The 24,378-nt window shown below is 39.8% G+C and overlaps 1 protein-coding gene across 1 annotated transcript in view; it reads right to left on the minus strand.

The window, feature by feature from the left end:
* UNC13A (unc-13 homolog A) overlaps positions 1-24,378 on the minus strand; it is a 126,931-nt gene that overhangs the window by 6,782 nt on the left and 95,771 nt on the right. The window contains exons 35-42 of the mRNA XM_087952620.1: positions 23,794-23,917; positions 16,655-16,693; positions 13,654-13,683; positions 8,315-8,371; positions 6,917-6,997; positions 5,599-5,746; positions 3,796-3,852; positions 882-974 (exon numbers count right to left, since the gene is read on the minus strand). Of these exons, the coding sequence (XP_087808746.1) occupies positions 882-974; positions 3,796-3,852; positions 5,599-5,746; positions 6,917-6,997; positions 8,315-8,371; positions 13,654-13,683; positions 16,655-16,693; positions 23,794-23,917 (629 nt within the window). The remainder of the gene's footprint in view (positions 1-881; positions 975-3,795; positions 3,853-5,598; positions 5,747-6,916; positions 6,998-8,314; positions 8,372-13,653; positions 13,684-16,654; positions 16,694-23,793; positions 23,918-24,378) is intronic.

Genomic DNA, 24,378 nt, shown 5'->3' on the forward strand with positions numbered 1-24,378 from the left:
ATTCAAAAAGTTTCATATGTATCTATCGATATAAACATCTTTATGACAGCTCTGTATGATAAACCAATTTCTCTTATGCTCACTTAAGACATATATATTTTTCCATTTGCCTTTGTTTTTTTCCATATCTACACAATAAATGTTCACAAAGACAAATGTGTGTGTTTGGATGCAATCACAGGCAAAATAGAGATTGCAAGCACAAAAGGAGCAGAAGAACAAAATTCTTCTGTTCACCCATCTTTTTGACTCTGGATAGTATATATTTCTAATCCCTCCCCTCCCCAGTAGAAATGAACCCTGCAATATAAACCAATTGAATAATCCAGATCGTTAATGCATCAATGTAGGACAGTAATGTGCTGCCTTCCCTAATAACCAATAACAAATTCATATAGCCCTGACAAACTGAGGTTCTATGTATTTTGGTTGTAGCTAAAAAGTTATACTCTATGGCATTTTGGATAACCTTTTGTCTGAAATGGTATAGGGTTTCCTGCCTAAGCAGTGGGTTGGACTAGAAGATTTCTAAGGTCACTTCCAGCTCTTCTATTCTATTCTATTCTATTCTATTCTATTCTATTCTATTCTATTCTATTCTATTCTATTCTATTCTATTCTATTCTCTTTTCCTATTTGTCATCATCTATATATGAACTTTTCAATAGTTTCCATTTTTTAAGCCACCCCAACCTGAAGACTCTGCGCAGTGTGGATAAAAGTAAAATGTCAGAATAATAACAAGCCAGCAGATGTGACTCCCAAAAATGAAAAGAAAGGTAGAATAAGATTTATTCAGAATGCACTGGTTCTAGAAGCCCCAGGTAGTGTAGCTTTCTGCTACCTTGGGATTCACTGGTCTCCTGGTGATCATCACTGACCTTTGACCGTTACTTTGTGTTCGCTGGTGCCAGGATGGGTGATAAGCTCAACATGGACGGAGACTTCTCCCACAGGGTCGTCTACTCCAGAGCCTGTGTGGCAAAAGGAGGAGGGCAAGAAGTCCCAGAGTGGCCAGACAAGAAAAGAGCAGAAGAGATGACCATTAGTCTTTGCCAGACCAGGGAGGGCCTGTCCATCAACACCATGTAGGGATTCAGAGCTGCTGATTCCCTTGGAGTGGTTCTCCTTTACAGGCACCTCTGGCTTTGGGTCTCTTTACAATGAGCCCTTCCCTCTACTAGATCGATCAAGTTAAGGCTTCCCCTCTCACAATTTTTTTTAAAAATGCCATAATAATATCCCAAAATCTACTGTACCTGTCTATCTGTTTTTTCTTCCTAGTATTTTATTGCAAGTGTAGATTCTGCTGGGTTTTTTTCAGATCAACGGAATGATGATACTGAACATTAGCTGTGGCAGAAACTGACCACCTGACTTACCACCCAAGCCTGATATTGTGGGCTGAGAAAGCGTGAGTAGCTCAGTATCACCCAGCCTGCTTCCATGACTAAGGTAATCTCCTGGTTTCCATCCATCCATCCACTCACCCACCCATCCTCCCATACACCAGCCAGCCAGCCAGCCAGCCAGCCAATCAACCAACCAACCAACCAATCAACCAACCAACCAACCAGTCAACCAACCAACCAACCAGTCAACCAACCAACCAACCATTAAGCACCCCCAATTCTGAGCTACAAATATTTTCTATCTTTCTGTCTATGTTTGCCTGTCTGCCTGAGTATCTGTCTGTCTGTCTGTCTGTCTGTCTGTCTGTCTGTCTGTCTGTCTGTCTGTCTATCTATCTCTATCATCTATCTATCTATCTATCTATCCATCCATTCTATCTTTTTCTCCCTCTCTCCTCTCCCCCCCCACTCTTTCTTCATCGTTATATACTGTATATGGCCCCAAATCTTAGTAGACTCTAAGTGGTTTGCTTCTGGGCCATGAACCAAACAACAGCATCAACCTTACTTTTCCATCACAGTCAGCAGGACCTTCCCCTTTGCAGGTGTTCTACCCCCCACCCACCCCCAGCTCCAGCCCCACCCACCCCAGAAGCAGGAGATCAGCTCCTTGTTCAAACAGGCTTCCTCCACAAAGGAGCTTCACATGCAGCAAAGGCCAAAAGGAAAGGCAGGAAAGGTGCGTGGAAAGTGTCAGTCTGCACAGGCGCACAGGGCCAGCGGTGTGGTTAAATAGCATGGACAAGGTTTCAATCCAAGGTGGGAGCAGCAGTGTCAGAGGGGAGGGGGAAAGGAGAACTGGTGGCAGCAGGGCAGCCACAGAGTTGGGAAAAGGGAGAGCAGAGGGGGTTTCTGCCGTTTTCCCAGGGGTCAGACCCTCAGGAAAGGGGGCTAAGGCTGCGGATCTCAGAGTGAGGGAGAAACATGGTATCTCATCTCCCCTTCCAAAGTGGAAGTTTTCCTCCTTCCAAAATAGATTCTGTGATATAAAAAAAATAGTTGTAACACCCAAACGGTAGGTAGTTTTTGGATGATGCTGGCCTGTTCTAGCACACATAGAGATGGAAGATCATAGGTCCTCCATGGCCATTTATGCTTTCTTGCTTGACTATCCTGGGGCAGCAATTTCCACTGTTGAACAGGATATACCATCAGGAAGTTCCTAACCATAACCAAAATGATTTGCTCTGTGAATGTGTGTGTGTGTGTGTGTGTGTGTGAACGTGAACACACAATCTGATTTTAAGTCAGTCCTGGGCTCAAGAGTCAGAAAACTCTATTTTATAGAGCTCATTGAGAACTGCAAGATAGGGAAAAGGGCAATAATCTTGTGCTTTGATTTGTCCTTAAAGTCCTCAGATATGTAGCGATAAAAGACTTCGGTGCATGGAGATTCTCTTTGATAATGAATATACCTAATGTAGGGATTAGCTCACATGCTAGGCATAGTTCTCACTCTTCTTAAGTCTTCACATATTTCAAGACTGTTGCCAGCTCCCATTTTAGTCTTTTGTTCTCTGACTAAACACTTCTAAGTGTTGGGAGTCTACTGTAGTATGATCACTATCCTTTCGTTCATTTGTAATGATCTTTTTTTATTTGTAATGTTCCTTTTCCATTGACAATGTTCTTTTTGCATTTGTAATTTTATTTTGCATTGTGTTTATTTTATTGGATTTGACTACAGATGTTGGCAGAATAGGGAGATTACTTTAAATCTGGTTCTTAAAGTTGATCTAAATACATTTTGAACAACGATAGAAATCATGAAATGAAGAGGAGGGGCAAACAATAGACAGGCTTTGGTAGTTGCCTAGATCCGCAGCTTTTGCCCCCTGCATGCTTAAGGTATTTAAAAAAACCCATGCCTTCTGTCGCCAATAAAAGATTTTTAAAAACCATATACATACAAATCCCCCCTCCCTCTCCCAATTCCTAAATCACATGCTCAGACTCACTGGATCCACAAGGCTTAAAACCAACCGGTCATTTCCATGTGCTAAAGGCAGGCAGGGGGATGGGCAAACTGGTGGAGCAAACTCTCAATGTCCCCTTCTTCGCCCCACCCTCCTCCTCCTCCTCCTCCTCCCCTACCACCCACAATGTGCTTGCAGACAGGTATCATTCTGATGCATTTGGTGCACTTGCAAAAAGAGGCTCAGCCCAAGGGTACCAACACTTGGAACAGGGCTAGTTCAGAACATCCCTTGTTGGAAGAGAACATGGGCTTGGATTTGGCTGTAAGGCTGCCCCCCCTCCATTTCTCTTCCAGATCTCCACCGGGATGGCATCCTGTGCTTCTGACTAGCCTTGACCAGTGTGGTGGAATGAGGGGTGCATTTGAGGATGGGAAGGAGTGTCAGGACAATGGTATGACACGTACCCTTCTCAGGATAGGTTTCTTCACTAAGAGTAAATCTAATCCCTTTTCCACCATGGACTAGTAATGAGAAAAGGAAGGAAGGAAGGAAGGAAGGAAGGAAGGAAGGAAGGAAGGAAGGAAGGAAGGAAGGAAGGAAGGAAGGAAGGAAGGAAGGAAGGAAGGAAATTATACAATATTGGAAGGAAAAGGAGAAGGAGAAGGAGGGAGAAGATGGTGATTGGAAGAACAAGGACAAAAATGTGCAGGAGGACAAGAGAAAGTTGGAAGGGAGGGATGAAAATGGGCAGATGGTGGAGAGAAAAAGAAAAGAAAGATCAGCCCACACATCTGCTATAGAAGGCAGCTGGAGAAGCAAAAGGTAGGTTAGGGCAAATGCCAACTTGAATGCTAAAGAAGAAGGCAGAGAAAGGCTAAACCGGAGTTATTTAGTTGTCGCACTAAATTCATTAGCCACTTCAATCTCCAAAGCAACTTTAGGCTAAAGTAAATTTTCTGAACTTTGGCAATTTTAAGACTTCCCAGGCTGGCTGGGGAATTGTGGGAGTTGAAGTCCACATGTCTTAAAGTTGCCAAAGTTCAGAAATAGTGGGCTGAACTAATGTCCAAGACGCTGAAACCTGTGGCAACCCTAAAAAAAAATAAAAAATCATCTTTCTGGTTAAGCCAAAGATCCCATTTCTCCCCTGAAGCAGCAGTCAGTCAGCAATCTTCTTCTGCACAGGCCAGAGGCCATGTTGTCACCACCGCCACTATTTTGCGGGAATGCATCACTGCACCAAGGCAGCTAGTGAAGCTATCACCAGAAATGTTGGTCTGAGAGGTAATGACAGTTTTCTCCTTCTCTCTCACGGGCAGGCTGAATATATTTCTTTTTAGGACCCTGGGCTGGATGATTTTGGGTGGCAGGTCACATCCAGCCCAAGAGCTATAGGCAGCCGACCTCTGCCCTAAAGGGATGTTTGCTATTTCCTGCAGAAGCAAATCAGGTGCTTCCTAGCAGCATATGAAGCGTGAGGCCACCAGTCCCTCATCTTGGCTGTCCAAAAGATTGAGGAATAGCTGTGTCAGCGTTCTGAGTAACGCACCCATTGAAAGCAGAACTCTGAGGCAGATGGATTCCTCTAAGAACATGTTTATTGGATACATCATATCAGCACAGCCGGTGAAAACCAACTCTGAAAGTTCCAGCGATTTTCACCTCATTAAAAGATTAACACTTCCCCCCTCCCCAGTGTCATCCGTCACATTGTCCAATGAATATGGCTGTCAGGCTCTGCTCCTCCTTCACCAGCCACCTGTTATGATGGCCTTGGTTCCCACAGGAAAACTTTTTATTTTGACTGTAAGCTGGACTATCTACTTCCCCTCTCCCCTTCTTTCTCAGGCATCGTGGCAACAGTGAAGCAGGACATGATGGCTTCAGCCAGGTCCACCTCAGAGTTGACAAGCTCCTGAAATATCCTAATAAGTAGATATCAATAGGCTTGTCTTCCCCATTAGAATATACACTGTACAGTCTGCTTCAAAACAATAGCAGAAGCCTTAATGGGAAGCTCCTAAGCAAATCTATGATTTTCCTAAACGTTTTCTCATTCAACAGAGTGAGTGTGACTCAGGTGGACTGCTCCTGGATGTGGAGGTCCCATTTAGCCACATCAAGAACCCAAGAAGGACTCTTCAAGATCTAAATACCCCAATCTTTAGTCTTCTTGGAAAAGTAAGTGGCCTTAAGCAATTCCTATCCCCCTTAACCTCACCCCCAGTTTCTTAGCAAGCGTACGTGGACTGCTCTGGGCAGCTTACCCTGAGTGGACTGGGTCTGGACGAAGGTTTTGATGAGCAAGTCTGTGGCTTGTGTGTAGAGTGAGAGGGCGTAGCGCAGGGATTGCAGATCTGGGCTTTTCTCCAAGAAGGTTTTTTTAAGACCAACTCCTCCTGCATGGAAGTATTGCTGCAGATGGGGAAAAAAAGAGGGATGGGAAAAGCAGGAAATCCAGCTGAAGTACCCACCCTGTACGTTCAAGACTCTCAACCATTGGTTATAATTGGACTGGAAACTAGGAATGCTGTTGAAAGTGAAGGAAGGGGGGATAGTTCAATTTTCACGGTTCACTTTCCATATTGCGGTCATATTGGCCTATAATGGTCTGGTTACAGGTAATCCTTGACATACCACCATCTGTTTAGTGACCGTTCAAAGTTATACCACCACTGAAAAAGTGATTTGTGATCATTTTTTCTCACTTACGACCATTTGCGGCACCCTCCATGGTCTCCTGGTCAAAATTTGTATAGCAACTAGCATATATTTACAACCGTTTTCAATGTCCTGGGATCATGGTATCACCTTTTGCGATCCTCTGACAAGCAAAGTCAATGGTGAAGCCAGATTCACTTAACAACCATGTTACTAACTTAAGAACTGCAGTAATTCACTTAACAATTGTGGTAAAATGAACCAAAACTTACAACTGTCTTGTTAAGCTACAGAAATTTTGGGCTCAATTGCAAGTCGTAAGACAAGGACTACCTGTACTGACTCAACTCTTTTCTGGTTTGCATAAAGCACTGTAGTATATAAATAAATCAAACTTGCTGGATTTAGGCAATGGCCAATGTTACATACAAGTTAACCATGGTTAATCTTATTTAGACCTGTGTAAATTTAATGGTAAGATCTTCAATTCTTCTCTAGCCATGATGCCAGTTTACCTCATTTCCACTCATTTCCATCATAGTAAACATCTATGAAATGACTGGGTATCAGTGACATTATCCTACTTTATAGTCCCAGGGCAGCTAAGATTGGATCCGAGGTAATGGTTTCCTCAAGGCCATTCAACTAGTAGCAATTTGAATCTGGAATTTCCCAATGGTCTATCCACCATACTATATTGATTCTAAAATGACAAATACTGAAAAATGGGAATTCCAATTAAACCCATACGTCCCCACTGAAATTCAGCTTGTTCTCAGAATCTGAAACAGTCTTTCTCAAGCTTAGGAATTTTAAGATGGGTGGACTTCAACTGCCAGAATTCCTAGCTTGTTCCCAAGCTTGAGAAACCCTGATCTAAAATTTAACTGGGATGAAGGGTGGGGAGAATATAGAATTATTTACCTTGATAGTATCCAGAGCAAGTTCCACCACAGCACACTGTTTGGGTGTCAAACTCTTAGCTTCCTCACGTACCATATGATCCTGGCAGGAAGAAGCCATGATGTGTAATAACTGTCTGCACAAGATACCCATAACTTCTGTTTTCTATACATCTCTAACCATGAGCCACCTTATATATTCATTCTGAGGTTGCATTTGGAAATCTAGACCCTCAAGAAGAGCATTTGGGTGATTTGAATGAGAAAGGAAGACTGATCAGGTTGTTTGGACACCCTTCCAAATTCAATTCCTTGTTGGCTACCTTTCTTCTCAGCATCATTCTCTAAAGGAGGGGGAAAATACTGTGGCAAATAGGGACAAAAAGATAAATTTCCTCCTAAAAATAATAATTTTTCTCTGCCCAAGAAAAATGAAACACATTAGGATTTGCTCTTCTATTCCTCCCCAACCCTTAAATTTGAATTTAACAGCTCAATAATATTCTTTGTTGTAAGATTAATTTTTATTTATTTACATTCCACCTTTATTATTTTTATAAATAACTCAAGGTGGCAAACATACCCAACACGTGCTTTCTTCCTCGCATTTTCCTCACAGTAACAACCCTGTGAGGTGGTTGGGCTGAAAGAGAGTGACTGGTTCAAAGTCACCCAATCAGCTTTCATGCCTAAGACAGGACTAGAATTCACAGTCTCATGGTAATTGGCCCAAAGTCAGGCAGCGGCCTTTCAGGGCTAAGACAGGATTTGAACTCATGGTCTCTTGTATGATGCCTTAACAACTAGACCAAACCTGCTCATGAATACAGAAAGTGGGTTGATTTATTGACGAAATTAATAGAACATAGAACAACAGGGCTGGAATGGACCCCCAGAAGTATTCTAGTCTAACCCCGTGCATAAGGGAGGAGACCTTAAACCATCCTGGTCAAATGGTTACCCAGTCTATTTTTGAAAACCTCCAGTGATGGAGCACCCACCACTGCAGAAGGCAAGTTATTCCACTGATTAATTAATTAATTGATTGTTTAATTGTTCATGCAACAAGCTAACCCTTGGTTTATTGAAGTAATCTGATGTACTGAGTTTCCACAATAATCTTACATGAATACACTGACTTAATTTATGCAACACAAGGTGTCACAAACCTCAAAACAACATTTTGACTTAGTAGGTTGCTTGACCTCATGCACTATCTCACAGTCTGTAATGTATAGCCCTGTGTTTCTTAACCTTGGCAGCTTTAAGATGGGTGGATAGTTGGGTTCTTAGCATTTCTATGATGTAATTGTCCCCTTTCAATATGCTAGTAGCACAGAAGTTGGTCTTCTGTCTGACTGACTCTGACTTTGCTAAGGAACAACATAGGGCACTGCTAATCTTTCCTTGCATTGCTTACCTTCAGTTTTGAAAGCTGCCCTAATTCCTTGGCTGCATTGAAGATCATCTGTGTACCCTGAAGAGCAGGAGGAATGAAAAGAAGAAAGGATATATAATAAAGAGAAGGAGGCAATTGCATACCCACTAATATCACATGGAAGCAGAGATACCTCTTCATAATTTAGGGTAAGAAAATCAAGTGACCTTCTATTCAGGGAAGCTTGTTTTATCAAAAATTCACAGGAATGCCATTATAATATACTGTATATTTGATTTATTCTGTCACACATGGGATTTATATTATGGCTTCTTGGTAAGGGACTGTCAAGTCAGTTACAGTGTACTGTAGATAAGTTGTGTCACCTAAGGATTTAATGGTCCTATGATCATTTGGGCTACTGGTAGCAAATTTTTAGATTTTTTTTTCTCATTGGATAGTCGCTTTGTCTCTGAATAATCTACTTTAATTTCCAAGAAGAATATTACTTATTTGTAAACCTAACAAAGATAATTAGATATGTAAATACATACCTTCCAGTTTTCAGAAAACCTGTTGTTCCTTTTATTAGGTCTTCATAGTCTTTAAAGAACATTTAAAATGAAAATGCAGATTGCTTAACATAGCATTTCCTGACTTAACATTATTCACAATTTTTACCTGAGTGGAAAAAAAAGAAACCTCTGAACTTCTCTTTCTGAATTAAAATGTCTTTGATTTTAATCTTATGACATCAAATCAGAGTTCCTGTTCATGATCTTCTAGAACATAGTGTCCTTATTTTCTTTCACAAAATGTAAGAAAATCCTGTTAGACTACATAAAGAGATATGGTGGATGTGGTTAATTAGGCAAGGACATTTGTGAACATTATTTAATCCAGCTACATGGCACCTCCCAGATTTATTAGGTCTATGTTTCAGAATTTCCGAGCTAATATTCCTCTAGCTACCAATGTTGGAAAGTCCATTTAGAAGTTGCATGGGAGGGAAGAAGGTTTAACTTCTATTATTGATCTTATTCAGTACCTAGACAGCACTTCATAAAGTGTAAGGTGAGCAGGTACCATGATTACTGCAGAACAGTGTTTCTCAGCTTCAACAACTTTAAGAGGTGTAGACTTCAGCTCCCAGATTTCCTTAGCCGCATGAGATGCAGAAACACTGCTCTAGAACAGGGGTGTCAAACTCGCATCCCGTGGGCCAGATACATCATGTGTTGGCCCTGCCCCTGCCCGGTGTAGCAAAGGGGGAAAAAGTCCACATTCTCTCTCTCTCTCTCTCACACACACACACACACACACACACAGAGTGTATCCTAATACCATCCACTGAAGAGTTCTTAAACCACATAAATGTGAAATTTCTGACCTTCTAAAAAAGGTACCTAATATGTCCCTCACGTTCACCTCATTGGGAGTTATCCAATGTGGCCCCTGTTTTGTTTTGTTTTGACCCCTGTTCTATTGTTTCTCTTATTCTTTTATTTTTCTTATATGTACCCATTTCATGTATTCACAACTATGTATACACTTATACTTATTATCTTGTAAACAATTGGTAAATCAAATAAATAAATAAATAAAATAAACAGGGAAATGGATGAAATAATTGGCTGATCAATGTAATGCCTGTGATGGGCAAACTGGTAGAAATGGTAATAAAAGAAAAAAAGAATTAAGCCCACAGAGGAACAAACTGCATGGATTCTATAAAGGCAAATCCTATTTCATCAATTTTCTTAGAGAGCATTAACAGCCATGTGGATTAAGGTGACAATCCTGCCCCACAGCAATCACTGCTACACATTATTCAGTAATGGAATAATTCTGATATGATACAAACAAGTTCTGATCTTTCCTCACATGATTATGACAAATCTTTAGGGTTTCTTCTTCTTCTTTGTAAACCATTTACTGGCTACATGTAGAATTCATACTAATACGGTCTACAATTAATATAAATGTATAGAATAGTCCTGACTCCTACCTTGAATAAACTTCCAAGGAAGATCCCGAACCTTGAATAACATAAATGACATCCTCCTCCATATATATTCAATTCCTTACAGATGCAACATTAGCAATAATGCCATGCATAACTTCATGAAGTCAGCCTGTTTGCACTGATAGAATATGCTGTTGTGGTTTGCCGGCAGCTGGTACAGACGGCAGAGGTATCGGACAGTGAGGACGAAAGGGAACCAGGCAGAGAGTCTGGAGAGGACTTGGATGAGGGTCCTGCATCTGATGCAGAGATGGAGCCAGGACTATCTGAGAGTGGGGTGTGGCATTCGGAGCCTTCAGAGTCTGGCAGCAGCGAGGCAGAGGACTCAGGGGAGCCTGTTCCCAGTGAGCGCTTGCACAGAGCTGCTAGAAGGCAAGAGCAGCTGAAGCAGAAGGGGTGACTCGGGAGTAAGGCTGGGAGGTGATTGCCCCTCCCATAAGGGATAAAAGTCAGATCTCAATGATGAAAAGCTTTGCAGGAAGCAAAGCAGTTCAGTAATTTCCGAGTACTTCTTGAAGCTCTGTACTCTGGTCGTTTTTTTCTGGGTTTTGGGGTTGGTTTATGTTAGCCTTAATTGGACTTCTGTTTTTTGGCAGCATTCTACAGCCCTGAAAAGCATGCTTTTATCTGGAGGAACTATGTATAATTAGTTTTGGCTGGGAATGCAAGTAATTCCCAGCGTTGCATTAAAATAGGTTTTACTTTTAAAATCAGTTTGTGTTTTATTAAGTTTTGCGAAGCCTGGGTCAGAACATATGCATACATTCTTCTGTCAATCACAAAATGCCTAGTAGAGCCATAATTTATAAATCCAGATTTCCTAATAAGAGATTCTCAATACTGCATCTTGTGGGTTTGTTGATGAGTGGCTATTCAGGTTGTGTTTTGAATCATTGCCAGGCACAAAATCCAGCTCATGCCCCTTCACTATTTCAGAAGCACCCACCCACCCACCCCGGAGCAGGAGTGGACAACTCACAGACTATGTGCAGACAACCAATTTACTCTGAGGATCCAGAGCACCCCTGAATTGGACAGGACCAAATATTTTGTCCTGACATTTCTATGTTTTAGCAATGGGGGCATTAAAGAATAACCAAGCGCATTAAGCCAGAGCTCTCATATTTAGACTAAAGTTGAAATTTCTCTTTTCATTTTTTTGGGGGGCACTAATTAACTTTGGGTTTTCACCGCTCTGATGCAACAGTATTATTGGCTACACCACATCAGAGATCAAATTAAATGTATTGGAGATAAAAGGATGCCTTTTGGCTTCTTCTGATGCCCGTTCTTTTAGGTTTACCCAGCTTTATTCCAGAAACAATTATGCAACACAACATCATTCTATTTGGCCAACAAACCAGCCTTAGAGACTGACCCAAGGTTATATGTTTCTCCCTACCTACAAACTTTGTTCATTTCACCCTCAAAACAGGCAAGTACAGTCAGTTTCAGCTGCTTTCTAACTTGTAAAAGTTCTCACAGCATTCTGCATCTGGTTCCAAGCTGAGATGATTGAGATTACAGAACTATTCCAGATTTTTACCTCATAAAAACCAACCTCATAAAAGGATCCTGTGATGCTGCAGGTAGGCAGTCTCCCTATTTCTTCCAGATTGCTCTGATAAAATTCAACAGCACTCTCAATTTCCGTTTTTAAGAAAAATGGAATAGGAGGTAAATATTTCTGCTTGGTTTATGTCCTCTGTTTTTAACTGTACAATAAAATCCCTCCACTAAAGCTAGAAGAAATGACTATTTTTACTGTATCAGCCTTGGTAAAACTTCAGCAATACCAATAGATTCCTTGCATCCCTGAAGCTGATTTTTAAAAAAACGTAGCTTCAGCTGAAGAAGCTTATTCTAACTGCTTTGTAATCTTTGATTGATGGAATAATAACAATTAGAACCACCACCACCATCAAAGAAATCCACATTATTTTCCTATTGGGTAAGGAAAGCTACAGTACTAGTTTCCCTTCAGTCTAGGCCTTTTCAGAGGCTTGGGGCTATATTCATGTATGCCACAATTCTATCAACACGACTGTTTTTACACTCTTTATCTAGGTATTGACTGCATATATAAATACTACAGGAAAGGACTCTTGATACAACCAGGCCACATATTCCTCCCTATGATAATATAAAGAGGAAACCTCAACGATCAACGAAATAATATTTTATGCAATCCATAAAGCTCCTGTGGAAGCTCCTAACATCCTTTTACATTACAGCATCAGACCAACCCCATGTGTGGATGGGGCCAACTTGAAAGGGTGGGTAGGAGTTGTATGTGTTTTTGATCTTTGGAACAAAATGGTGCTTTTAGCTTACAATGGTTTAAACTAAAGCACCTATTTCATCCTTTACCTCTTGGCACTAGCCAGTTTGCCAGTTTTCTGAATATGGAGGTTTTAAAGAAAGAATTTGGATGAGTAATAATCTGACTTTTTGAAAAGATCAGTTTGAAATTTGAATTTGGACCCATTCTACCCCATACACCCCCACAAAATGACAACAGAATCCATTACATTCCACGAGGGTAGATTACTTTCATTTGAATCTATTAATCCTTCTCTTTTCCATTTGTTTCACAGACATCCAATATAATCAATCATTTTTCCATCCATCCGTCCATCCATCCACTTTACAGCATATTCCTCAACATTTCAAGTTGCCATTTTTCATGGTGGTTGCTATGCAAGTCCCTATGTATTGACCCTTACCCCAGCTTTGGTCAATTGAAGCCTTCGGATAATGCATTTATTCTCAAGGACAGGGAGTATCCTTTTTTCTCCCAACTATGCACAAGACTTTTTAGAAGTCTTTTCAGCTGATGACCAAGATGCAAACATTTTATATAGCAACACAGAGAGTCCCCACCCTTTTTGAAAAGTTTCATTTGCTTGCAACAGATTCTGTCCCATCTACTCAATCATTTCCCCACATATTTGGCTTTACATCTTTCATCCCTCCCACTCTGGCCCTATGGTTTGGAAGTCTTCCGCAGCCCCCCAACCCAACCTACCCACCCACCCACCCCATGCCCTCCCTCAACCCTCTCACATGCAGACAAACAAGCAAGCAAGCTGAGCAAAAGATTTCAGAAGAAAAATAGTAAACAATTACTTTGGGTTTTGGTTGGAAACAGAGACTAACAAACATGAGGTTTTAAAGGAGCAGCCAGTTCCAGGTAGCAAATTCTGGTAAGAAAGAAGGACAAGAGAGACAAACGGACAAAGGATTCAAATGACCACAGGAAAGAAAGACCAGAAGGTGGGAGATCTTTACGGGGAGGATAGGCAAGAAAACAAAATAGACGAAGCAGAGTGAGAATTAAATGTAGAATCCTTACTTCAGTGTGACTGGGGAGCTTCACCCTAGTCTGTGGAAAGAACAGCACTATTTGTATGATTGCAGCATCTAGAAAACCCATGATAGCAATACAACACTTTCCCTTCCCCACAACCATGCTGACATCAGATGCCATCTCCGCAATGACTGTGATGGCTGGGACAATAGAGTTACCGACACACCTGGACAATATCAGACCGGGAGGAAAGCTATTTTTATAGTAAATTGCATGATCAGTTTATGGAGAATTGATCTGCATTGCTATTTTAAATGGGTTGAACAGAAAATTAAGAAAAATTAAACCGGAGTTGTGATATTTTTCATAACATATCCACCAAAATGACTCTTTTGTTTGAATTTACACTATAAACTTTAGATCTGATTTCCATCAGGTTAATTATTATGAATTCATGGGGCTGCTTTTGAAATTCCTCTCCTCCTTTTCGTATTCTTTATTCATGATCGAAAATGGATCATTGATAGTCCATCGCTCTAAATTTTTAAAATTTCCATCTCTGTCAGAGCCTTCTGTTAATCTCTTAATTCTCTGCTAGACTTCTCCTTTTTCATATCTAATCCAGCCCAGTCAGATTTTTGAGTTGTATCTCCCATTAAAAATATGATAAGAACTAATTCAGTTTTTGGAATATAGGCAGGTTATACTCCCTGGCCAAAGGGTCTTTATGTATAACATGCTTAAATCTCTGCCCTAGGAAATCATCTAATTCAGGGCCAAATTATGACAAAGCCAAAACACATTTAAATCCTCACAGATTTAAATAAATGATAATCAATAGGAAGCAAATGATATCTTCAATAAACACTGTTCATCCTGTTAAGTTGGGGTCGATGGAAGAGGCAGGACACTCAGGAAGATCCCGATAGAAGCGGCTGAGCCGCCATCAGCTCCCTGCTTTTAAGACGGGAGCTGTCTGACTTTTCAGCCACTGACAACATTTCAATATCCAAGGAATTGAATGAATATTCAACACATCCGATCTTTCTTTTCTGAACCAAGAAATGGATCTTATTCACACCATAACTCTTCGCTTTGAACACCTGGCTGTAAAGAAGGGAACCTCCTGCCTCTTAATTCCTCTGAGGAAAGAATGGTGGACCTTGATAGAGCTGTGCATGCTTCAGCAATGATTGACAAGCATATTCTTAACTCCTTATTACTCGCAAAACACCTGGATGGGTTTACTAATCAACTACCCTCAACTTCTGTTTACCCTCTGATCTAAAGTTTCCAAAAAGAAAGAACTGAATTCCCCTCTGAAAGATTAGCTCTATATGCAAAGGAATACTGATATTGATACGCTATCAATATCAGTATTCCTTTTCTAATGTTAAACCAGAATTTACACTGTTCACCTTAAGACCTTCATTCTTTATTGCCTACATGATGTCTCATCTACTAGAAATGAATTTCTCCTTGACTTTGGTGTTTGTTATAACTGCTGAAAAACATTTTAATTGATAGCATGAACAACATCCAACCACTCTTTAATAGGAAGGAGCTAGATTATTTTATTTGAAGTTATTTTTTTAAAAAAAATATATTTTATGTCTGGAAACACTACTATATATGTAGCATTTATTATTAATGAAATATATTATCCTTAATTCATGAATTACCCATTTTTGAATAGTCCTCTTTTGTATTCTGGGAGATTTAATGCCACATGGTTTCTGATCACTTGCAGCCACTCAAAATAGGAGAGAGTCCAGCAGTAGACCCAGAACACAATTTAGTATGCCTGGATCTTAATTTTATAATATGTTTTCAGTTATCCTTCCTAAACATTCTCATTTACTTTTTTTAATTCACATAATTTCTGCCTGTCCACTTCATTGGATCATGAGATGCTGACAAAAGTATATATATATATATCACATTTTGATTTATTAATAATCTTTCTGTGGTTTTTTTTTAAATGTGGTTTTTATAGTAGGTTCAAAAAACCTGTAACCCTCAATAAGCAATAAGCAATGAATCCATTTACACAAGGGTAAAAACAAATCCATTAAAAAAATGCAACAAAATTAAAAATATCACCAGAAGTTTGAATTTTTGGAATGAATCTATTGGAAATCTATCTTATCTATCTATCTATCTATCTATCTATCTATCTATCTATCTATCTATCTATCTATCTATCTATCCGGTGAGAAACAGTTTATCTATGGTATTTAGTACACTTAGTTGGGAGCAAGACGTACTGAACTCAACAAGGCTTATTTCTCAGCAGAGCCAAGATTTTGTTGCATATGTTCTGTGGACAGTGTACATACAGCATTCTCCCCTGTATATACACTATGTATACTCTGCCTTGAAATCCCCTGTACATATTATACTCTTCTTTTATCAGGCAACCTTTCCAACATAGACTGATCTAGAGTGATTTTGAAAAGTTGCCCAATCACAAATTTCCACAGGCCTATCTTTTCTTTCATGGATAGCACAGGTTAAAATGGATTGGTGGGTGGCTGGAATTCAAGACAAACTGACCCGATCAGTTTACCAGAGATGTATGGAGGTACACATCATGCATAACAGTGACATCTCCAAGTTAGCTGCTACCTCCATCCCTGTTATCCCTCCTCTATCAAATTAAGAGAATAAGAACCTTGAGGTAACAATACTGGAGTTCTACCTCCCTTAAACTGCTAACTATAATGGAGATTGGCATTACAACTATCTGTAACACATATCACATTATGCAAGCTTCTGCTGCACAGTATGGACACAGATACAGACCGTCTAGAAGACGAAATCCATGCTACTACACTAAACAGCCCCTCCCCAGATAATCAAAGACACACAACAGTATATATCTTAACAACATAAACTATGAAACACAATGATCAACTCTTATTAATGTCAAAGCTGCAACTGACTTGTTGAAAATTTCAGCTGAGCTGGGTGAGTTGGTGACAGAAGTTAATGTCAGTTGGGTCTTTTGCTACAGACAGACAAAAGAGTGAGAATGGCTCATTACCTTCTCAGTCCCCTTGCCATGCTTTCTTAAGAGGGTTCCCTGTAGAAACAATATCACAAATATCAATATGATCAATGTGGAAAGAGAGGAGAAACATATCTAGATAGGGAATATCACAAGGAAAAAGGAGTCAGGGAAGGAAGGAGAGATATTCAAGCTCCATTACCCTGGGATTATCTCTAGAGAACAGCATCATCAGAAGATGTAGGCTAAATTTGGCACTGAATCTGCATTTTGCCCACAAAGAATCACTTCTTCTAATTTGAACAGCACCTCAGATGGGTCAGAAATAGATATAGGTCACAAGAATTGACTGATGATACCCAGCCCTAGAAAAAACATTCTTGCTTGCATAGCTGGACTATTGCAATGCACTCAACACAAACCTGTTTTGGGAGACTACCCATGAATTGCAGTTAGTTTGAAATACAGTAGCTTTCTTATTGATGAATGAGAATCGTTGGAATCATGTAATGCTATTGTGGTCAACCATGCACTGTGGTCAACAGAATTCTAGCTGAAATATTGGTTTTGATTTATAATGTCCTTGGTCCCTGGATATCTGTAAGTAGAGTCACCCATCTGCTTTGTATTTTATAGCTTTTAAGAGTTTGGAGGCAGGGCCCAAAAATATTGTTTCTTCTTTGTGGCACCTTGAGGCCATGTTAGCATCTGATTTTCCAGAACCTATTGAAAAATGAGCTCTTCAAAAGAAAATATGAGCAATGATATATTTGTGCCATTGAATATTCCAATACTGTTGTACTTGTGTGTACTGTTATTGGGTTTGGATTTTATATTGCTTTTATTATTTTGTTGAGTATGTCACCATATTAACATTAACTAACTAACCCTCTTCCTTTTTTCTTCCAAATTCTATAACTGTCAGAATTATCAAAATTCTGCCCCATCATCCTATAGCCATGTATAGTATGAATGAAACTATCATGCCTTTACTAGTTCTGTTCACACAATATGCTTAAGATAGAAACCTAGTGTATGTCTTCACATGTGTTAATCTTGGTTAGTTTTCATTTTGGCTTGGTGTGTACCTGGCTTAGTGTATTGTGTACATACTTGGTCTATTTGGTAGTTCATCTATTGTATGAGCTCAGAAAATGCATTTATTTCATAATGAAATATTGTATTCTATATAGTTTAAGGTGAAATGCAAAAGTTATTTATGTTCATTTGCCAATTCCATTTACCAAATCTATTGGCAACATGAAAAATTTATTATCGGGTAAACCATTGTGATAATGGTGATCTTTCAATGATCTTTCAATGACTTCTGCTTACACTGAAGATTATGATTATGATTAAGACCTTGGCTGTTAGATCAGATCAAAAACCAATCTTACTCAATAGTCTCTTTTACTAGAGACCAACCAGATCATTTTGAGAAAACCACTAGTTACAGAGGGAAACAATCATATTGATCTTCAGAAGGATGATATAAGGGCATTATACTTGCAGATGTAATTTGAGATGTTTCCAAAGATCCTTTGGTCAAATATAAAAATTAAATTTCAGAGCAAATGACATAGCAAGGATGGGACGGAAAAAACCTCATCAACTTCTTCTGGCTTCTTGGTGCTATTATATTTGAATGTTCACTGTTGCTCCTGCCACAATCATGTTCCTAAACTAATTGCTACCACTTTGCAAACCCACAAATTCAGTAGGGGTGGAGGAGGAAACTAGCATCCAGTGTTTATTTCCAATAAGCACATGGATCAAAGGGGCTGGAACACTGTTTGTAAGAGATGAGAAAGGGCTATTGAGAAAGGATTCAGACAATATACTTATTCAGGTCAGTTAAAAACCTGGCATCTATATTGCACAAAGTATTATATAATTTTTTTGTGTTTTAGATGTTTGGTTAGTGTATCGGTGTATTGATTTAGTGTTTTGTCTGATCCCGGAAAATGGGGTATTTTAGAAATTGTGTTAAGCATTCTGTGGGAACATTACTTTTGTGTGTATACCTTCTCACTCCTTCCATCAGAATTTCAGATAAAGCACAGGGATTTAACAGCATTTGGAACTTTTTGTGGGAAGGGTTGCAGTGTTCCTTAGCAGGATATATCTGTAGAAATCTGTAATCTAAAAGTTTGTCTAGGTATTTCCTTAGATACAACTGAATTAAAACAATTCCTATTTCATATGATGTCCTCTTGATATATTTAGCAGTAAACAACTTTAATACTTGCTATCTTGGCTAGGAGATGGTGGGAAGGGAAGGGGTGGGCACCTTAAAAGCTTGGTGTAGGATCTGTTAAAGGAAATTAGAAGGTCAGGGCACTGAGAAGGGATAATGCTTTTGTCTATCCTATGGGAAATAATGTAAAAACGCTGCAACAATACAGTCTCCAAAGGAGGATAGGATTAAAACTTAACTCTAACCAGCTGTGATATACCCAGGTTAATATAAAAAAACTGCAGATGTGACCTCTTGACCAGAAAGACCTGGCAATATGAGTGGATCCATGTCCTAAAATGTGTATATGTGTTTGGGGGGATTTATTTGATGACAGTGTGCACTTTGTTGATATATCCCCTCAGCCTGTGTGCCTTGGAAGAATTAGTAGCTAAGGTCCCAAAGCACAAGACAGACTTACCTAATTGAATGTCTACTAGGTGGATACTATTTAGAGATGGGCTCCATGTTGTCTGGGAATGCTGGGAACTGCACAGCCACTAACTCCAGAGGAAATCAGATCGGGGATGGTAAGTCACAGATATTAACTTTGAAGAGCTCACACTGACATAAAGGGCAGTAGACATGTCCTCTTCTCATGACATGTCCCTACTCTTGCGCCATAGCAGAGTAATGTATTTGTAGCAAAGTGCCCAGCACAGACTACTTGGGATCTGCTGTCTTCTTCATCCAAGGTTCCCCCATCTATATCCTCCCATACGAAAGGAACATTTTCACTAGACAAGTTGTTCCTTCACAACTCCAAAGAATGTAAGAGGAAGGGAAACTGAATTTGAAGAATGCTCTTCTCAAAAATTGACTTCCTCACCCTTCCTGTGAAAGTCTCACGGGAAGACCTGAACACCTGGTTCTTGTAACTCAATGGCAAGAGCAAACCTTCCCTCCTCCCAGCTTCCCAGGAAACAACCCCATTATAGCTTCCAACACTGAGGGACAGACTTTCCACCAAGACGTCATAGCTGGCGCGAAGCAGCTCAGCAACAAGGGGGAAGAGGGCACAGAACAAGAAAAGGCAAAGGCACTGGGAAGGGGCAGGAGCAGATAGAGAAGGCATGGGGACAAGGTAGGCAGCCACCACAGAACAACAGAAAAACCAAGTTACTTTGGGTAGGATAGATACTAGACGCAAGGCACATGGACAGGGCGGGAGAGAGAGAGAGACAAACATGACAGACAGGGGTGACCTGCCGTACTTACAATCATCTGCCAAGGTGAGAGGAGTGGAGCAATTAGAAAGAATAACCATGAGTAGGCCATCACCTTCATATCCATTGTGTCCCCACCCAACTTATTCTCATCCCCACAGCCTCCCACAAATACAACAGTCCCTCCTGAAACACAACCAGAGAACTGATGGGGACATCCCTGTACAATACAGAAGTGTTGTCCCATCAGTGAATATCACAGATATGAAGAATGACTGGCAGTTGTAGAAAAACCATGTTGATTTAAGGTCAATTAAGTTAAGCTTGAAGTTCCACACCTCCCTTAATTCAGTGACGTGATCCATCAGTTTAATGGCAGGGACTCAACTTTCATGCTTATTTTAAATTAGGGTGGATTTTTAGAAAGATCATTTGAAAGCAGAACTGGATATCGAAAGTTATGTCCTCACCTGAGGATCTCCTGGGGGAAAATGAACTAGTTAGCGGAAGGACATGGTGGGACTTGACCAGTCAATGCACAACTAAATTCTTGGTTTGTAAGATTTTATTACTGAGTATTCATCAACTCAGCTTTAGAAAGAAACTGATAAAGTGATTTTTTTTCTATGCATTTACAAAAAGACTGAGTTGTTTTTTGTGTAATTGTAGAGGCACAACAAAAGTATATGCCTTAGCAAAGTCCATCTTAGGTGCAAAGAAACTTTCAGTGAAATTGAAATGAGAACAATGCAAAGGAGGAATGAGATGAGTCACAGAAATTGGTATCTAGCTTTCATTCCATCCTTTTCTAATCTCCCACCTTCCAGCTGTTTTCGATTATACTTTCCAGCATACATCACATCATACATCACATCACAACACAACATATCCCAAAACCCAGTCTGTCTGAGGATGAAGAATTTATGGTCCATTGCAACATCTTCTGTTCCAAAAAACATTTCTCCTATTCTTTGCTTCTCAAATCATCTACACCCACCCAATTTGCAATTAGAAATCTTGATGGATTCTACGGGGGCTGAAACATAAAGACTGACCTGCCTGGGATGAAAAGAAAAAAAGCCAGTATTTCCTCTTTAGTAATTCTGGCCCCATTCTTCTCTCAGTTATATCCTTTCAATAGGAAAGTTAAGATTCTCAAAATCTGGAAATTTAATTTATGCCCCAATTTTCCCTTAATTGCCAATCTCAGAATTTCTCAAGACCTAGCACACACACATACACATCAACCCACGAAGTCTCTAGCAGTTGAGTTTGCCTAAGACTCTCTTTCTTATCTATGGTGGCTTGAAGATGTGTAGATTTCAACCTCTGGAATTTCCCATGTTGGCTGAAGATTTCTGGGAGGTGAAATTCACACATCTTCAAGTTGCTACATTTGAGAAGCATAACAACCCAATTCTGATGGAGCCTCGGTAATGTACCACAAAATAAATTAGGTTAAATAAATAGAAAGTAAAGCAATTGTATTCTTTATTGAATATTCCGGCAGTGTCCGCAATCACCTTGGACCAAAGGCAGGATGGAATAGCGCTGTCTTTGCTTGCTTCCAAAAAGCAAGAAAGGTTGGGGCTCATCAGCTCTCTGGGGAGCAGTTGCTGACAGGTCCTGCAAGAATATGGACTCTCTGGAGTTCAGGTAGTCCTCGACTTACACCAGTCATTTAATGATTGTTTGAAGTTAACAATGACATTGAAAAAACTGACTTACAACCGCTCCTCATGACTGTCACAACACATATGATTAAAATTTGGGTGCTTGGCAACCAGCATGTATTTATGATGGTTGCAGCATCCCAAGGACAGGTGGTTGCCATTTGAGACCTTCCCATTCAGTTTCTGACAAGCAAAGTCAATGAGGAAAGCTGGATTTGCTTAACGGCCATGTGATTTGCTTAGCAACATCAGCAAAAAGTTTGTAATATCGGATGCAACTCATTTAAACAACTGCATCACCTAGCAATTATGGCCATAACCTTAACCTGTGTACTTTTAATGTTTTAATTATTTTTCTACTTGTTTTATAACTTGTAAGCCGCCCAGAATCACCTTATAGGAGAGATGCACGACATAAAATTTAATTGAATAAATAAGTTGAGGACTACCTGTATCTATTTGCTTTCAGAGCCTGAACACTGCACCATCCACCTTTTCAAATCTTTTTGTTCCTTTTCTGATTTCCCAAAAACCTTCTTGAGACTTCCCCTTCAGCCTTATCAACTGGGTCTTTCACTAGAACATCCATAGCTATAAACCACTCTTTTTTAGTTAGAAGATGAGAGAACCCCAGGAAGAACACTACCATGTGTAAGTAATTTTTCTCCTTTCACACCCTCTTTGTCTCGTCTCTGCATCATTTGTCTCCAAGCATTTCCTAAATTGGAACTCCGGAGGGCTCCTCTTTTCTAAAGAGATTTGCTCTTCTAAAGAAAGGGGGAGTTTGCCCACGTGATCCTAGATTGGAGATGAGGCCTCTCTGAATCACAATCTCTCATTGGAACATGTATTTGCATATTAGAGAAAAAGCTAGTTTTTGATCCAGAAATGCTGGTTTTCTACAGAGAAATTAATTAATGTTTAATTATTTGAAGAGAGGAACATTTAGTCATGCCAGCTACCATCTGCAGTGTAAAAAAAACAAAAACCAATCTAGAGATATAACTGTTGGTTTTGAAAATGACATCTCTGATGCAACTGTAGCTTCCACAGTGATATTTGAGGTTTATTCTTTTTCTGAGTTAGGCTAGAAAACCTACCTATACCAAACCTTGATTATCCAACTATGACATGGGTAGGCTGTAAGCAAGCCACTAGAACTACTCCTAAAACCCCTTTCCCGTTCAGTCAGTTTAGATCCCATTCTAGCCCTTTAAAACAGGAGTTAAGAGAATTGGTTGAAAGGAACTTCAAACTGGCCTACTACTGCAATTTAAGGACAGAATGGCCTCTGAAAATTAGAAAAATGGAGAAAGGTCTGGGACATCCTAACACTTCCCATGACTGATTAACAGAAATGATTAAATGTAGCTCAGAAGAACCATAGAGTCAACACTGCACACAAATGTAAATCATGTGCCCAAGACAGAATCCTTATTTCTAAAGGATCATATCTGTCATATCTTCATCACTTATCAAGCATAGAAGAGAATCATCCATAATGGAGAGCTATCTATTTATGGAAGTTCACCTGAAATTTCAAACCTCATTTCCCAGGTTCAGAATTGCATGGAGAACTTCCACAGATCTAGGCCCCTGCTGTAGAAAGTCCCTTCTAAATATGAAGGGGAAGGAGAAAAAGTATCCAAAGAAAGAAAGACAGGGCAATGCTCGTGTCTGTATTCCCCATTCTTATATTTTAGGACATGAGTTAGGTCTAAAGAAAACTGTAATACATTATTCCACAGAATTTTAATTTAGTTCCATTTGTCTTCTGAGGAAGAGGCCATAGCCTGAGCCCCTCCCACAAAGTTTGACTTTTGATCTTTGCAGAAATAGACTCAAGCTTTTAAAGACATCATAAAAGTTATAGCATTTTGTTTATGTGAAATAAACATCCAAACAATGAGATTCCCAAAATGTACCTATTTTAAATCCAAATTGAGAATCTTACTGAGTTATATGGCCAGTGCATATTTTTGACAGAATACCAAGTACCCTTTATGGTAGACAAAATGTCTGGTCTTCCACATTTCCATAATATTAGGAAGTTGGTTGCAGGGACCACAAAGAGGATCATCCCATACTAGCAGGACTCACCGTCTGGTCAGTTAGTGGAGGAAGTACAATTGTCTTCTCCATTGTATTCATGACAAGCTTCCACAGTTCCTTCAGCACCCGCTTCAGGACAGTCTTCTCACAAATTTTGGCAAAGAGAGTCAAGCTAGGATGAAAAAAGTTAATGCAACAAAGAAGAGGATGAACATTTTTAAGGATAACAGCTGAATGAATGTGACAGTCCCCAATACTTTGGGCCAGGAATAGGATGGACAAATTTGGGTCCAAGTATCATGTGTGCTGCTCAGATGATCAAGAAAATGCCTAATTTATGTGCATGCATGAACATGAACAAAGTTTCCCCAAGTATCTTCTCTGTCCTAGAAATCATACGGCAGTTGAGATTGCTAGGAAGGCAGTTGAAGCCACCCTGATTTAGACTGCAAAAGTCCAAGGAGTCATAGATTGCAGCAAAGAAATATAGGAAATGTAACTTTGAGATCATCTAATGTCACCTGGTTTTTTATTTTTATTTTAAACTTCTGCCTCTCAGGGTTCCAAGTAATTGATCCCTTGCAAGCAAAAACTCCGAAGTACGTAGGTTCCTTAAAGAATAGCTTTATTGGA

Source organism: Notechis scutatus, chromosome 1, assembly GCF_049901735.1.
Source record: "Notechis scutatus isolate UNSWTSFEM ecotype Mainland chromosome 1, rNotScu1.2, whole genome shotgun sequence".
NCBI lineage: Eukaryota > Metazoa > Chordata > Lepidosauria > Squamata > Elapidae > Notechis > Notechis scutatus.